Source organism: Cyanistes caeruleus, chromosome 1 (genome assembly GCF_971803275.1).
Source record: "Cyanistes caeruleus chromosome 1, bCyaCae1.hap1.1, whole genome shotgun sequence".
Classification (NCBI taxonomy): domain Eukaryota; kingdom Metazoa; phylum Chordata; class Aves; order Passeriformes; family Paridae; genus Cyanistes; species Cyanistes caeruleus.
The window spans coordinates 90,265,676-90,283,627 of record NC_141701.1 but is presented as its reverse complement, the minus strand read 5'-3'; the positions used below and the strand labels follow the sequence as shown (position 1 = coordinate 90,283,627).

The following is a 17,952-nucleotide window of genomic DNA, read 5'->3' as shown; positions in this document are numbered from 1 at the left end:
GTTTCAAGCTATTTTAAACATATTTCAACTTTTTGGTGCACCCCAGAATATGGTATAAAAACAATTAGGTCTGGTGTGAGCTAAATTTCAAGTAACAAGTAACAAGAGTCAAAGATGGGGTTTGGGGTTAACATTTCTTCTCTTAAAGAAAAGCACTGTATTTCAGGGGAGAGGGAAAACAAGACTTTAAATAAATTTGTTCACTTTAGGTTATTGTGTTTCTAATGACAGACTTTGATTTCCTGTTCTCCCTGTGAGTACAGCTTCTTCAAAACTACCTGAAGGATGTGAACTCGCCAACCAAAAACGACGACACGAACGCTTGCTCACGGAGGGCCCGAGCGCGATCCCACTGGAATCCCGCTGGGATCTTTCAAGAGGCAGCGACAGGTTTTAGCACTCAGCCCCAACATACTTCATACTCACACCTCCCCAAGGCTCGTGCAGGGGGCTGGGTGCACAGCACCGCAGAGGATCCGGCCCTACCTGGGGAAAGAAAAGACTGAACGCGTGAATCCCCCCGCTCCTACTTGGTTTGTACCAAACTCTTGAAATGTCGCCTTTCCAATGGAAAACGATGCAATTAAAATAACAAATAATAATAATAATAATAATAACAATAATAATAACAATAGGTTTGTTTTCAAAACAAACAAACACCTTGCTTACTTATAGAAATGGGTTTTTTTTTTCTGGAAAACTCTCTCAGCAAGTCTGAAGAAAAATTCTCAGAGGTGTCCCGGTAGGACCTGGTTCTGTGTGGCCGATACGGTAGAAAGACCGAAAATGAACTCTGAAAGGAACATAACCCTATGAAATGGCCTAGAGCGTAGGCAGGTTAGTGAGTAATTGCTACATTTGTTTATGCTCTTTCAGACCCCCCCCACCCCACAACATTATTAGGTAAAAACTGCAGGAATACCACACAAATGATAAACTCAAGATGTGCAAATTGCAAGATTCTTTAAAGTCCATCTTTTTCAAAAACACTGGACAATGATTTTTTTTCCTCTTTCCTTTTTCCTTTCTCTTATTTTTTTTTTTTTTATTATGTCAGCTCGCATATGCCTTTAACTCTTTCTCAAGCATTAAAGTTTAAAAAGTGCCTCCTATTAAGTAGTCCTTTGTGGACAATGACTGTCACATACTAGTTCAATAATTCACATTCATCCCTTTGAAACCACATTAAAACTTTCAGCATCTTGCCTGTGAGAAAACTTTACATAGTTGCATGTAGTTACAGTGTTGAAGAGATTTGTTTGTTGTTGTTGCTTTCTGAGCAGATTAAAGTGATATACAGTACGTACTGAGTGTTAGACCAGGATGCTCAGCAATAAAGTGTGAACAGCATTTTAAGTGCTTAAAGACATTCTAGGTTCATCTTCAACAGCGGATTCCTGTGTCACACACCGCAATTTGAAAAAAGTGGCACCAGTTGTCCATAACCATGAACTAAAACCAGTACTAGAGTTAAAGACAAAGATTTGCAACCTAACTGCAAACGATGGATGCCTGTGATCTCAAAGGGGCAGTCTGCGTCTACCTTGTGGAAGCAAATGTCAATGGCGTAACCCGGTCAATTTGTCTAACACTGCACAGAAACAGGAGTGAGCCTGAGCCAGGCGCATCCACAGAGCCAGAGGCCTCCTCGCACACCCACGCACACCCACGCCACACGCACGCACCCACCCCCCCGCTGTCAAGGGAAACCCTGCAGGGCGACCGGCGCGAGAGTCCGTACAGCCTCGCCGTCGCTGACTCCGGGCAATGGAACTGCACTAGCAAGCAGAAAGGAAATGTGGTGTGGCAGTTTGCTTTAGGAATAAAAATCAGTGCAGTCAGACCCCATGGGGGAAAAATATATATATACATATACACACACACAAATATATATATATATATGTATATATATATATATATATGTATAGTAGAGCCTTGAGTAAGAGTTGGCTTGTTGAAAACATCAGAGACTGTCTGATCCTTTTCAGTAACACACCCAAGGGCTGTGTCCTCAGCATCCACCTGGAATGAGGAAACCTCATCACCAACCCGCCAAAGAGCGGCTGTCCCGCCCCAGGGGCTGGCATGCACCCACACACACCCACCCACACACACACCCACACACACACAAGCATGCACCCCATGTTTGACACACACCTCTGCTACAGTTCCCTTCTCCTCACCTCCACCCAAAAAAACTAGAACAGGAACTAAAACAACAAAACAAACACAAAAAAACCCCCAAAACAACCCCCCCCCCCAAAAAAAAAAAAACAGTGACAAAAAGAAAACAAAATCACAGCTGGACCCTGTCCTACACGAGGTGTTAGAAAACAGGAGCCATGACAACACATTCATTTCCACTAAGGGTGTGTGAAGCAGATACTGCCCCTTCTGTAGCTCTTGATAAACCTAGTCACTGACAAACACTTGTGGAAAAACATATGCACCAGTCTCCTGCATAATACCAGCTGCAACTATAACAACAAGGTTATAACATAAACCTAAAATAAGATGATAACATGTAAATACTGGGTTATTTAGTCTACAGTACAGTAATCTGGATAAAAATGACAAGGGATAGCCTAATTTCCTTTCCCCAAACAACTTTTACTTTCCTACGTTGGATCGACCTTCAATGCAAATCTTAACCTCCTGAGGAATAAAAGAAGGCTTGGGAAGAGTCAAAGGTGGCTCCTCTTCTGATTTCTCTAGTTTTCGTGTTTCGGGGGCTGACCACCTCCTCTTCCTCGTTGCTGGGGGCTTGCTGGGTTCTGTTTTGGTGAGCAAAGGTGCTGCAGGCAATCCTATTTTGTCCGGAAACTTCAGTTCACCGTTTTCAGCTAACATCTGTGCGCTTCCCTGATTAATCCCATTTTCCTGCTCCGCATACCTGTGTCTACTTCCACCTAGACTGTCATTCTTTGAATGCTTCAGCAAGATACTAGCTGAGTCCATGGGCTGGCCCTTTTTAATAGAGCCGTTCTTCAGGTTCTTGAGTGTGAGCGATATGCAGACGTCCCCCACTGAGAGTTTGGAGCATGGCAAATCAAAGAGCTGGCTGGTTCTTTCAGGGCAGCAGGATGACCAGCCTTGTCCAAATACAAAAAAAGGGTATTCTACCAAGACTTCCACGCTGACCTGCAGAAAGAGAGGGGACAACACAGGGAGACAGAGGGAGAGAGAGGGGAGAGCATGAGATCACTCCATGAGCCCTCACACATGTGCAGTGCCTGCCATAGGGTACGGAGGGATAAAGCTGGAATTGCAAAAGTGATGTTCAGTTTCTGCAAAATCAGAATATTGGTCACCAGACCTCACACCAGCCCTTGTCACCCAGCTGTTAATACTTTCTCTGAGCTCAGTATTTCATAGCACAAACCTCAGCAGGAATCAAGCTTTACCTTTACCCAGCCACTCAGGCATAAGAGTTAGAACAGCTTTGGTGTCCAGCAAGCTGTTTCCCACCATCTCCTTGTGGTACCTAGGACCTGTAATTAAAATCTAAAGACTTTCCAACCAGAGGATGGTTCAAGGGAAGCTCTCAGTTCTGACACGATTTCCTAAATGATCACAGGAATGTCATCCTGACCTCTGTCCAAACAAGCCTTCACTGAGCAGCTTGAAAGGGTGAAGGCACTCTGCCAGGGGAAGGCCATGAGCACATGCAGAGTTGTAGCCGTAAGAGCAGCAAGTGAGAGCCTGCCTTCCCCCAGCAGTCTGGTACCAGTCCAGTTTTTTCCCTTTTCACACCCAGTCCTCCACTCTGCTGCAGAGTTTACCTCCTGCACTTCCTCAGGGAGGCAGTCATCCCTCCTTCTTCTGCAGTTCCTGTACCCTGTCTCGTTTTCTGTACCATGTCCCCTTTCCCCCTGCTTCACCCCACTTTCAAGACATATCTGGTCAGGAATCCAGATCTAAGCATCTTATAGGCAACTGCCATAGACAGAACAGACCAATAACAGGTGCCCCCTGCTCCCCGACTTTGCAAATGCTGGGCCTTGAGGTCCCAACATGATAAAAACATCTGATAAAACAACATGATAAAAACACATGATAAAATACCCACTTATCTTTGAATGCAGTAGCAGTCCAGTACTCACTGCAGGCTCAAACACTTGATGTGGACTCGTGATTCTCAACCTATGGGGCTGATTCCAGCCCCGCCCCCCCCACCAAACTACAAAGAGAGCAGGAAACTCTGACTAAAACTTCTTTAAAACTGGCTCTTTTTAGCTGCTGCCTGTCACACCAGTGAGGTCTGTGACCCTAATAGGCTGGCTTGTGCTGAAGACAGATCCCTCTGCTCTGCTCACATGGTCCTTAAGTCCTCTGGTGCCCTTCTCAGGCATGGGGGCAGGATCTCACCTGGATGGGTGGTAGGGGAAAAAGGGTAGGAGATCACCTGAATACATGTGCTCACCTTTTTTCTAAGCCATTCAGCAGCCATGGACTATACCAGCTGCCTGGAGAGTCTTACCTCTCCAGGACCAAGGACTCATAAGGAACATCACAGTAGGCTCGTGAAACCACCTCTCACTCTGGGAACAAGTAACACTGTCACACCCAGCATGGTTTTCCATCATTAAAAATGCATTTCAACACAGGAAGAGTTTGAGCTGCACACTGCACTGCAGTATTCCAACATATTTGTTTATAATATAATATTAAGTGTGAACCTTGGGATGAAGTTGCACCGTCTGTCTCACAGAAGAAGCTGGACTCTTTGGAAGCACTGCCCCCAGCAGCCTTGCCCCTTCCCTGCTAGCAATGCCACCCCCACAGCTGCTCTCCCTGCCAGCAGGGCCACTGGTGGTGCCCCTCACACCCCACCAGCTCCATAGCTTTCTTGGGCAAGAACACTTGCTCAGGAATGTCCGATAGCTCAGAGATAGAAGCTCCAGAACCGGGAAATCAATGATTCCCACTGGATGCTGATGGTGCTTCTGACTAAGTGCATGCCATGCACTAGCAGCCAACTGCTGGTTATGAAAGAGTTGATTCTGTTGGAAAAAAAACCTAATTGAGTCTATAAATATATACTATGTACTTCTGCAACTAGGCCAGCAGATAATGCTGCATCCATTATCCTGCCACTCCACCTGCCCAACACAGTAAGCCACTGTACAAGGAATTTCAAAAGGACCAGTTTAGAGGCGTAAGATACTACATCAATTTCTGTCATGCTAAACCTTTTCCAACCAGAACTATTTGCCAACAGTCAAATTACACACACTGCAATAGTGGGAAGGGTCCTGACTCGAGCCCTGGTTTAAGTTTTTAACTATGGGGAAAGTGGGGTGAGATAACCATGAAAGCCCCATCCCTTCATGCTGCTGGACAGAAACACTCCAGCACCAGGACTTGCAGAAACATTTGCCCAAAGCTTGGGATGCTATTCCATACACATGCATCTCAGTTTAACTGGAGTCTAATCAGGAGAAGTTCTCTGTATCCAGCATCTCCCATGGACTTACATGGAAACTGCTGTCTGCACAAGAACTTTAGGTTGTCTCCAGGCATGGATCATCTGGTGGATGCAGCTTTCTCCTTTATATTGCTTTTTCTCACCTCTTTCTTTCTTCATGCCTGCTGCATATTTTTTTTTTCTTTCTTTTTCTATGTTGCCACCCTTGTCAAAATCTATTTGTGTCTGTGGGAATCATACTTGCTTGTGTCCATCACCCTCACCAATACACAAGCTCCTCTTGATGTCAACAAACTTCCACCACATATTAGGATTTTTTTTTAATGTAGCATCCAAAACACTTGCCTGTAGGGTTGGTAAGTGAAGCATGCCAAAATTGGTGGTGGTGACCATGAATTAACACCAAAGACGGTGGAGTGCTGGAATCTCCACAATCTGGTCACACTGTTCATGTATACCACTATTGATTTGAAATGGGTTCCCTCATGGATTATCAAGCTGTTTTATTTGTCTGCTTCTAGATTCAGCTAAGAAGAGATTTGAGGCAACCATCCTCTAAAAACAATCGTTTAAGACCTTTGAAGTGTGAAAGTTCAGTAAAAACACCCCACAAAATTTTCTTCTGATCACTGCATTCAAACACAAACTCCCTTATTTTAAAAGCTTCCCCCCCTCCACCCCCCAGTATTTTGCCATGATTATTATAGGAGAGAAGGAAATTTGGAACTTTTCTACCTACTAGTAAGAGGATAAAGTAAGAAACAAACATGTTGGTTCCTCTCAAAGCTTACTGAGGCTCTACTGCAAGCTACATTTATATTTCTATTTGTTAACACTGACTAGTAAAACCACGCAAAACTCTTCAGTGCAGCCACTGAAATCTGCAACTTTCTATGACTCTTTGTAATTTTTATTTCTCATCCAAACTCAGTAGGCAAGACAGGCTTAAGACAGCTTAAGAAGCCCCAGCTGGAGCTGGAATGCAGATACTAGGGGCTGGCAGATCTGATGCCCAGGAAACACCCTTCCCACCATTTAGAAACACAATAACTTTGGTCTTGGGCCTCACTGCTGCAACCAAAATAACAAGCATGAAAGCAAAAGGTGCCTAATGAAAGTGGTTCATGAGAACAATATTTTAATAAATGTAAACATACATTTTCCAATTAAGTGTTTTTTCTCCATAATGCTATTAAGATGTGATGAAACTAGGAGTGGCAGGTTGGAAACAAAGAGAAGAAAGCAGTTCTGGAAACAATGTGTAATTAAGCAGCAGCACTCTCCACTGAAGGCCTTGCTGTGGGTGCTGAAAGGCTCCTCGGGCCCAAATAACAGCTGGGTAGACTCACAGAATAGAAGCTCTCCTTCGCACAGAGAGAAGCCTATGCAGTGCCATGCTCCCACACAACCTCCCCTGTTCAGAAACTTCAGGACTTTTAATGTTCTCCCCGCACTCCGATGCCTTCACAAGACTGGATTTCCTGTAAGAGATTTCTGGGGCTGTAAGGCAGCACCGTGTGCCACGGAACCACTCCCCAGAACATGGTCTGACTGGGCACCCCCCCAGGGCTGCATCTACCCCAGTTCAGTCCACTGTTACTACAGAAAAGGCAGGCAGGGCTGGAACATCAGGGGCTGCTGCTATCTGCAGTCACGCAATCCCGTAATTTCTCAAGAGAAGCCGCCAGCAGACCACAGGCTGCCGCCTTTATCACATGAGCTGTGTCATCTGCTGCATTCCCAGAACGCAGTAACGTGAAGACAGACCACAGTCGCCCATCACTTGGGAGACAAAAGGACTTACTGTCCTGTGACCAGGGGACACAGAGATCACATGAGGGGAAGGCTGGGGGAGATCTCCATCTGCAGCAGTGAACTGAGTCAACATCTCTTTCTGTGTCTGTTACAGTGACAAAGATAATGAAAAGGGAAGCTCAAAGAAAAAGTAACCATTTGTACATGCACTGAAAGATGTAAGGGGAAAATTAAATTAGATCATGGTTTAAAATCATATGCACTAAACTAAACTAGTTACGGCTACTAACTGGATGCTCTAATGGGACTTTCCATTACTTCAGTGGTTATGATTCCAGTTTGGTATTGTTGGTGTTTTTTTAAAAAAAATAAGGAAAATTAAGAACTGTATGGTCATCTTTTCCATTTAATCTATACTTCAGAAATTATTAGGAACTGAAATGTAGCATTTCAGAGAATTTATTTTGCATAGCCTGTGGGCTTTGACCTTAATATCAAGGGAGGTGAATAACTGGCTTTTGTGTTCTCCCAGCAGCAAAAGGACGGACAGGTAATAATGATGAAATTCTTATTAAAAAAATATTATGTGGAATTCCAAAGAGATGTAGATCCATGGGTCTTGTCTTCCAGGCACCTTGAATGCAGAAGAGTAGCAGCTGGACTTTGGGTTTGGCCCAGTTGATGCTTACATGACTTCTTAATCCAGAGCTTGGATGTTGTGAAACGGAAACCTAGCATCCCTCCAGGGGTAAAGACAGCTAGTTCAGTTATTTCAGCTATTAAGGCCTTCAGCTGAGTTGATTTTCCTCTAGGTTTCCATACCTGGAAGAGGGATGGATTTTCCAGGTGACTGGAGGACTGGGAAAGGAGGGAAGATGACCCCTTTCTGCCCAAGTGCTGTTCTGGGGAGGGCCAACTGTTGGCTTGCAGTGACACTACACAGCAGTAGCTGCATGATCCCTCCCTGTTTACTTTACAGTGGTTTATGCTCAGCTGAAAATAACCCCCTACCTCTGTGCCTCAACTGGTGAGAAAATTAGCTGATGTTTGCACAGAGCCTGAAAATACAGATTCATCAATATTATAATGACTTCCCAGAGATCCCTGGGAGGAGTAAGTAAGTGAGCCAAAGCTAATGATAACAACACTATTTTTGTATGGCACTTACTCTTTACAAGTTACACTCCCTTGGTAATACCACTCGAAAAGCTCTCTCCTCGCAGAAGCACGTATGCAAGTGAAACTCAATTGTAATGAAACACTTTGTGGAGCTGCACTACACACACAACTCTATCCCCCTGCACTCCAGAGTCAAGAGCTCTATTTCAGCGTGGCAGCACCACAGTGCCAGTGCTCAGAGCAGCGTGACCAAGTACTGATCTTTCGGCGAGAAGACTAAGCCTCTTCACACGGGCAATTTTCTAAGGAGTAATGACTGGTGCACACCTGCAAATACAGCTGAATACTTCCAGAGCTCCACGGCAGGCTAAGGGTGAGGTCACAGAGATTTCAAGCATATAGAAATGCACACACACTCTCTCTCTCTCTCTCTCTCTCTCTCTTTCTCTCCCCCTGCCCCAAGATGAAGGAAAACCGGCAGTCGTCCCTGCTATGCAGGGACACAGCTGATCTGGGAAGAGACCCAAGTCCTGAAATCTGCAGGAAACCTAAATTAAACCCCTGTTTCTAATCATATCTCTGTGTGACTTGCCCTCCATTCTGGAAGCATCCCCGGTGGGAAACACAGCTGGGGAGTATTTTGGCTGCGATGATGTCAGCCTGCTCCCGATAGGCTTCTCTGTAAGGTGACACTTTGCTGGGTAAGACCTGTGTGCCAGGCCCTGGATTTGTGCAGCCTCGGACTCGCTCCCTTTCTGCCAGAGGATGGCACTCCACGCCCTGCAAAAGCGCAGCTCTTCTCAGGACTGCAGCCCACTGCCTGCCTTGACAGTGCTGTGACCGAGACATGACACGAACGCTACCTGCTCATTTGTACCTCTTCTGCTGTGCAGACACCGATGGCCAGGCTGCAGGCAGAGAAATGTGAGCAAGATGAAAATTGCAGAGCGGAGATTGCTAGTTTTGAAATCTCATTATTCAAGGCACCACAGCAAATTACAGTAACTGGTCATGATCCAAGGACAGTTCCTCTAACCGTGACACCTGAGATGTGCCAAAATACAATTAAGCAGTGCGGGGAAAAAAAATCGAGTCTCTACACTGAAAGCACCAGAGGCTCGACTTCAATCAGCTGTGCAGATGCAGGCACCTACGTGAATGAATCCACACAGGGAATCTTCCTGTTTGACTTGAAAAGGAGGACATGCCACATGTAGTGATTTACCGTGTATATACACTTGGGGAAGGACAGGCCACAAGATGCTGAGACTGTATAAAATTTCTGCATGATCCACTCCTCAGTACCATCACCATCTGCTTTTTGCCTTCAAACCATCAGCCTGGGGTGTATTACTACCTGTGTCCGTGTCCAGTTCCTCTCATTCTCCCTCTCTCTCACTCTGCTTTTCCAGCACTGAGGCTGCAGCATCAGAGCTGCAGATGGAGTTCACAGCACTCACACCAAAACAAAAAGATTTGCAACAGGATTATCTAAACCGAGTACCTCCAGGGAGCCAAACGCTACACTTTACAGCTTCAACCAACAGAATCTAAATTGCTCAGAAAGAAAATGGACAGCATCAGGGTAATGCTTTAAAATCAATATGCACTCGTTCTCAACCTAAAAACACCTTTGGAAAGTTACAGGTTTTTCTTCCTGCTTTTCAAACAGAGAAACAAATGCCAGAAGCACAGCCTACCCAGACACCTAGACGATTTTTTCTTCCAAATTGCACTTGACCACAGAGTTTACATGAGCCATGCAATGTTAAAACCACCTTCTAGTGAAGCCTCAGTAAAACTCTGTAGTGCATTTCAGTAACTTATGTGCATGAGAACCATTCCCAGGCAGCTCCAAGTTTTCAAGCCATGGAAATTCACTGCCTTGTGCCCTACCTATCTTTTTAGAGTAGGTTTTGATCTGATTCTATCACGACCTTTCTGGTGTGAATAGAAAAAATCACCTATCAAAATGAAAAATGTAACCCTTCATACCCCTTATACTATCTGGTATTTTAATCAAAACCCACGAAAATCATGTAAGTCTTCCTGTGAGTTCTCCAGCTATAAAAGAGACCTGTATTATATCCAAGAGTCTACATTTATCACCAGTGTGACCTGATGGCTCCCCCAGCTCAGCCAGGGGGATGATTTGTGGTCTACAGTTTGGATGAAGAACCATCTACACATGGATGAAGAATCCGAGTGGATCCAAAGCAAGTGAGCTGTGATGTGGCCTGGGGGGCCACAGCATGAGTCCCAGTCCAACCCCCCCAGCCCATCACGCGTTGCCATTACCTGTGCTCGATGCTCCCCCACCGCAAACTGTATGATGGCGATGCCTGGGCTATGGCTGTCTTCGATCCTCTCCACAGTGCTGGAGTCTATTTTCAGGTCGTTGCTAATTTCCGCGCTCTGTATGAAGTCTTCTGTTTTCAAGTCCTCTACTTTCTTCAGCTCCCCGTTGGCCAGCTGGATGATCGACCCCTTCATGAAGTAAGGGGGCAGCGTGGGGGGCGCGGCGGCGGGGGAGGCAATGGACTGCACCACGGGCAGGTGGATCTGCGCCTGCACCATGGTGGCCTGATAGGCAGGCTGGGTGGTGAGGGGCTCCGCGCTGAAGTTCTCGCTCTTGGGGACGGCGGTGGTGACGAACGTGTGAGGCACTGCTGCAAACTGAGGAGACGACGTGACGATCGCAGGCGTGACTCCCGACGGCTCGACGTCCGCGCTGCCGACCGGTATCAGCAGGGACTGGGTGCCCGGGATCACCAGGTGCTGCGGCAGGCTGCTGGGGTAGCCGATGGCTTGCTGCTGGCCGCTCAGGTAGCCGATCACCGGCGGCTGGGTCCCGGTGTAGAAAGCTGTCGCCGGCAGCCCCACAGGGAGCTGCTCGGAGGCGCTGTGGGTGGTCTGAATGACGGTGTGAGGGGACAGCGTGGCCACCGCCTTCACCCCCTCGTGGCCCAGAGCCTGCTGCGGAGACAAGGCATAGGACCGGTGGGTCGGCTTTCCTAAGTGCAAACTTCCCTTGTCGTTGAGGGCTGAAGGAGAGGTCTCACGGTTGGTGGCCTGCTGCACCTCCATGTCTGCCGTGGGCGTGCTGCTGTTGGGGACCACCATGACAGAGGCTCGGACACCTGAGGAATCCCGCACGCCGTACTCGGCGGGGCTCGAGTGGACCACCACGTGCCTGGTCTCATAATGATGGGGAGCTGGTTTATTGCCTGCTTTGACTAGACCCATGTCGGCAGAAGGCGAAATGCCGTACCTCCGGCTCTTCTCTATCTCGCCATTCAGTACCTCCTTGGCCTGCATCGCCTGCAGCCGGCTGCTCTCGGGTTTCTTGGGGGGATCCCTGGTGACAAAGTGGCCCCCCGAGTCAGTGTACTGCACCACCACTTGGGACGAAGGGCCGAGGGTGAGGGTGTGCGGGATCACTGTCTGATGTGGGTGAAGGGGGACAGGGATGGTTGGAGGAGAGACATTTCTGACAGTGCTCTGGGAAGAGCTGGAAATGTGGACGTACTGGTTCTGCTGGGTGGGTGGAGGAGACCCAGCAGCAATCAGTCCAGGCGTCCTGACCAGGTGCGGCTCAACTTTGTGCCCCTGCTGGCTTAAGCCGCTCATGCTGGCCAGCAAAGTGGAATAAGCCTCCAGCTGGGAGCGCTGGGATGGAGTGGTCGCAACGGCTGTGGCCGCCGCCACGGCGCCAGTCGCAGAATTGGCCGTTGGGGAGATCAGCTGCGAGGGGATGAACCCGGTGTACGATCCACTGTACTGGGGCCCGACGAACTGGAAGGTGTGCTGCAGGTGAGTGTACTGCACGGGGGAAACGGGGGTCCCTGACTGGGAGAGGGCGGGCGAGTACACCGTGGGAAGAGTGGTAGAGGCTGGAACGGACCTGGGCGCACTCGGCGGGGAATAGTCCAGCCCTGCAGACAGTGACTTGTGCAAACCCTGCTGCAAGCCTGCCTCCACCGAGGAGGTGCCCCCGGGCCGGTGCCGGCCCCCCAGGCTGCCCTGGCCACTGGGTGTGCTGGGGAGCCATGCCAGGTTATCTGCACGGTGGTTTTCGTTTGGCAGGACCGGCTTCACCTCCGAAGGCAGGCTGGTGGCAGGGATTTCTCGCTTCTTAGGCGGCAGGCATTCATTGCTCCGCTCTTGGTTGGATTTCATCTTTCGCCGTCCCCCCTCCACTGTGCTTGCTTCACTGTCTGGCTGGCTCTGATTTCAGTCTGATAAATGGAAAGTCACATTTGATTTCTGCAGGGGATCCAGTGACTTCATGAGGAATCATCTCCCTGTGAGCACGATCCTCCGACAGCTCCTCTGGATTCTGCAACGAAAGGGTGGGCAAGGGAGACGGGAGTTATATCGTCAGCAATGAGAAATGAAAACAAATAAGCAGACACCCTAAATCAGCAAACAGGAAAAAGACCTCTGGAAAAAAAAATATAAATGGTCAGGCATTGCCACTCTCACGTCAAGGAACAGTTGACAGCTAGCTATGCTGTAAACAGCAGAAAAATCCTGGGCATGTCTGCTAATACATCAGGAAAACATTTAAAAATTTAGGCGTATCAGAAACAACCTGGCCATAACTTGGCACATTTAGCAGCAGTCATTCATTTATTTCCCAAGGCCCATTCTCCTCCCGCTACGAAATCCCTCCATGTCTCTATGGTGCCTGTTTCGTTTTTCCAGCCTCTTCTTCCCCTGCAGTGATGACACTGCCTTCACCCTAACATGCCCTAAAAAAGCATGGGAGCACAGCAGGGAGCCCTGAGGAACAGGCACACATAAAATATTGTTAGCAACAAGTCACCGTGAGTGGTACAGAAGGATGGTGGTGGGTCACTCCTAAACCCCTGAACCCCAGAGACACTGGCAGGGCGACAACTTCACGTGACACCACGCAGGGCTGTGGAGGCAGCAGCTGCCTCCTGTCCCCGCTCCACACCACAGCTCATTACAGGGACACGTGTGCTTCATCTCCCAGTCTGGCAATGAACCTCAGCTACGGGAGCTATTTACAGCAGCAGCCCAGAGCCAGGGATGGATCTGAGCCAGGTTTTTGATATCTGGTGGGGGTTTTTTGACCCAGTGCTTTGAACTAACTCCCTCTGCTACTGATGCCTCACATTCAGGTGTCCATGCAGGACTCTGCTGGGAGGAGCTCTCAGCCACATGCAGGTAGGCCAAAGCAGGTGCTGGCACCATATCAGATCTCTGGCAGGATCCAACCCCACTGTTTCTTAGCCACTGCTGCACCAGAAAGGCTGTGGGTACCACACTCACAGCCATGGCCACAGGTCCAAACACTGAGCAAACTACTCAGCCTTGGGGACGCCTGCCCAGATCTGCTCAGAAAACCATGTTTGAGCTTCCTGATCCAAATCACGAGCCCCCACCACTGCAAAAACTCACAGTTTTATATTGGGCTGATTTTGCTACTGGAGAAAGTAAGTTGCTTTTCTCTGCATCACCTATTTCATCCAAAGGCAACAAAGCCTTCCTAAGTCTTCTATTACCTTTTAAAGAAAATATTGTAACTAAAACACATTTACTCTCTTCCTGAAACCTACCTTGCACTGAGTAATCAACCCTTGTGGAGAGTGAAACCCTTCCTCAGCCCCTGTCCAGCCACTACCTGTCATCTGCATTTCTGGCTTTTTTGAAAGTTATGCAAGAATGGGTGATGAGAATGAGAAACCATGCACCTTGCATGAACAGCATGAACTGCATGAACAGCAGCTCAACAAAAAAAGCATGCATTACATGTAAGAAGAATAGAGAGAAAGAATTGAGTGGATGTGAAAGAAGATGGAAATAGGATATAGCCCACTTTAAAGGGAATGCTGAGCAGCAGTAATGATACTTATCTTATGGCAAGTAATATTCCTTTGGGGGATTTCTTTCCCTGCTGCCTCACTTCTAATGAACAATAAGCCTGATGTTTATATGTGTTTGAAGTACTTTGAAGACACACTAGACTCAGATTAAACCTATCTTTAAAAGCACTCTTTACGTTTATGGTCCTCCAAGCTGCTTTAACCCTGCAGGAAAAGTCCAAACCTACTAAAGGTTTGATATAATCAGTCTTAAGTTAATTATTCCATTCTTTAAATATTGATAAACAGTAATGAAACACCAATAGCTAGAGCTGGGGGAGAGGGAGTAAAGCACTGCTTCAGGGTAGATTCCCTGGCTTTCAGGAAATAGGGAGAATGAAAGAACTCAGGGCAGCTTCAGATGGCCCGATGACACCCAGAGTGCAGCAGCCCAGGCACTATCCTGACCTGCCCTGGTCTGTCAGCGCCATCACCTCAGCACCGTGACTGCGGCGACGAGAGCAGCCAGGAGACAGGGTCCCTGCTAGATCAGCACGGGCCTTCCCCTCCTCCTAACAGTTGCTCAGCGTGTCTTGGCAACAGCTAAAATTATTATATTACACATGACTTACAGATTTTTCTTTTTAAGTTCGACTAAAAATAAAACTGCCGAGCTCACATTTGCGCAGTCATCCTTGGTTAACTTTAGCTCTCTGTAGCCTTCTGCCCCGGGCAGTCAGCTTGGGTAGGTAAGTCAGCAGATCCTGGCCCAGGCAGCTGCCCAGGGGAGACGTCCTGAGCATGGGGTGCTCTTCCTGCTCCCCTTTCCACAAGGAGCTTGTGCTGGGCTTGTATCATCCTCCAATCTCTTCTGGAACATGAGCTGCAAATCCAGAATTGAAATACACTCCCACAGGGAGGCAGAGGGCTGGCTTCTCTGCCTGCAACAGAGCAGGGACCTTGTACATGGGATTGAATAGGGACAGGCTCTTTTGCTGTGATGGGTAAACCAGGCTCCCAAAACCTGTGGTTCCAAAAGTTTGAGGCATCTGCATTTGTTCTTCATCTAAAGTAGTATACTGTGAAGTTCTGCGAAATGGGGTGAAGTTTCATTATGCAGGAGCTGAAGCAAAGATTTTATTCTTCTAAATAGCACTGAACCAGTGAGGTTTGGGTGGCCTCCAATGTCAAAGCTAACATCCTTCAAAAATACCAAATACTCTTTTGGGTTGTGCAGTTTAGTTTTTGTATAAATCCTTCAGATGGCTGACTTCATCTTTACCAATAACAAAAGGGCTCCCCAAAATCTTCTGGAGAGCACAGGAGGAATGAATACATTTAATGGAGACAAGGGGATGAGACAGCATAGAGCAGTGAATACTGCCCCACTTTTCCAAGCCCAAGCACTTCACAGTGAGACTTTGAACTCTTAACAGACATAGGATTGGATTTGCAAAAAATGCAAATATGCAGCATTAAACAGCCTACTTCTACTTCAAGACCTAAAAGACTTTTCAGCATAATTCAAGTTCCAGCAACAGCAGAGATAAGACAGGACTGATTTTGCTTGAGAAGCAATGAAAGGGAGACAACCCAAACAAGAATGTCTCAAAGGCAAGAGGTACAAGACCTGGTTAAACAGTTTTTTACTGGCTGTCCTAGAAAGATGAATGCCTGCCTTCTGTGGTGTGCCGCAGGGTTTGTTATTTGGATGCTCCTTTTTTTTTTTTTTGGGCTCAAGACATTTTTCTGACTCTGGAGCTTTCCTTTAACTTTGGAGCTGTCAGTCACGATTTGTAAGATATGCAAACGAGTAGGAAACACCAGGTGATTTTTTTGCTCCTGTGTGTGTCACGAGTGCGTGCGTGCGTGCAGGCATGTGTAATTATGGCTGGGAAGGTAAAAGGGACAAAGAGATCAGGGAGAGCAGCTGGACTTTGGTATCTCTGGCAGTGAGTACACATGAAACATTGCTAAACTGTCTGGACAGCCAGTGTCCGCTGGCAGTCTGCCCACACACAAATTCCTGGAAAGGCTTAAGGCAGAAAAATAATCACTTGGAGGAGTCACCATCTGGGCTTGCTCTGGTCCCAGAGGGATTGCTCACTGCAGCTTGGGATGTGCATTTTCATGCAAAATTCCAGTGTCTCTTTGCAAAGTACTTTAAATCTCACCGTGTTTCTCAAAACAGCATTTTTCTACTTATTTCATCTAATAGATTTAAAGCACAGGAGTGGATATTGGGTTATAGCCTCAGACGCTGACCTCCTTTATTTTTCTGGAGTTCACTGCAGCAAAGGTAAAACCAGCAACACAAGCGTCCAAACACAGCGATATGCTGTGTTCCACCACTCAGGACTGAGTCCTGGGGTGCAGGGAAGTTGGGGCCAGAACCACAAACCACAGCAGCACCTGGCCATGCAAATGGTGGCACTTTCACTGCCCTGAGAAATCAAGCACCTTCTCTGTTCCATGGTGCAGCTATCATCCTTTTTTGGGTCTCTAAACCTCCTACAAAAATCTGGTCCCTCATCCTCCTCTGGTCCTTGACCTTTCTGCAGCTGCCAGCAAGCTCACACCATCACGTGGAACCAGAAGGAAGGACCGGCGCAAGAAGCACCCAAGGGGGGCATCGTCAGCTTCCAACTTCAGGGATATTCAATTAAACCAGTCACTTATTGTCAAAAGGCTCCTTTGATCGCAAATCCTAAAAACACACGGAGTACTCTGACTTCTCAGCTTCCACTTTCCAGGTATGGCCAGCAGACTCTCACATTTGTCGGTGCACTAGAAAAACTGCGTCTCTCCTCCATCGGACACCGCTGCCCTGCCTGGCACCTAAATGTGAATGCAACATTCGCAGAGCGGAGCCTGATGCGTGGTTCTTTATGTCTGGGGTGTTACCGGGCAGATGCAGCAGCGCAGTCTGATGCTCCCGCCTCAAATCACCCGCCTGTCCTATCACGAGTGAGTCATTTCGGCAGCGCTGGAAATGAGTGAGAAGGGAGGCATTTCGTCCCACCTCTCCCCTCCCCTCCAAGGAGGCTGGCATCTTGCGGGCTCACATTCAGAGAGACGAAAAGACAGACACACTGCAGAGGGCTCCGCAGCTGCATTCTGGCTCTCAGATCTGTATGCCAGCTTTCTCCCCCCGGCTCTCCAGCCTGCCCGCTGCCAGCTACATATTCATGGTTGTAACTGCTACAGATTCCATTAGCCCTGCCATGTGCAGCTCAGCGCACGCCAACAATAGCTATAGGAGCTTCTTGTCCAACCCCACCGATTTCACAGCTCCCTGGCAGAATTCCCGGGAGGGCCAACTGCAGAGATCCATTAATAAGGAACATGAAGACCTCTAATAAAATTTGAAATTCTCCTCCCAAAATGAAAGGACTTCTGATCAACACCGCATCCGCAAGACAGATTGTCCAGTGCAGTGTTAGTTCTTATTATACTTCTGGGAATCTGCCACTGCAAATTGCTACAGGTTTCGGCACAGTGAGCAGCAGTTCTGCATGTCCTTCCTCTCCCCAGTCAGACTGCACACAAGACAAAAAGCAAGTGATATGAACAAACCTCAGAGAGCACATCACCAGATGTGAGACGCCCAAAGGCTCAACATTCCAATGAATTTCATGGAAGTATGTAGGTACCAGAGCTGAGAGAGGAAGGTTTAGGAGGAAAAAACCAGTCTAACACATATTCCCCAAAGGACAGACAGATGATGGAGCCCCAGGACACCCATTCATGAGCACAGGTGATACAAAGGGATTATCAGAAAGCTACTTTGATGGTTAACTGTCTGTTTTTACTACT

At 47.6% G+C, this 17,952-nt stretch overlaps 1 protein-coding gene across 13 annotated transcripts in view; it reads right to left on the bottom strand.

Moving 5' to 3' along the window:
- Window positions 1–2,589: 2,589 nt before the first annotated feature.
- The window catches only part of ATXN1 (ataxin 1), a 474,819-nt gene continuing 459,456 nt past the window's right edge, over window positions 2,590–17,952 (bottom strand). For all 13 annotated transcript variants that reach the window (XM_086841849.1, XM_086841778.1, XM_086841808.1 and 10 more), the window contains 2 exons: window positions 10,601–12,641; window positions 2,590–3,141 (listed from right to left, as the gene is read on the bottom strand). In XM_086841849.1, the coding sequence (XP_086697975.1) occupies window positions 2,611–3,141; window positions 10,601–12,481 (2,412 nt within the window). In that variant the 5' untranslated portion in view covers window positions 12,482–12,641 and the 3' untranslated portion in view covers window positions 2,590–2,610. The remainder of the gene's footprint in view (window positions 3,142–10,600; window positions 12,642–17,952) is intronic.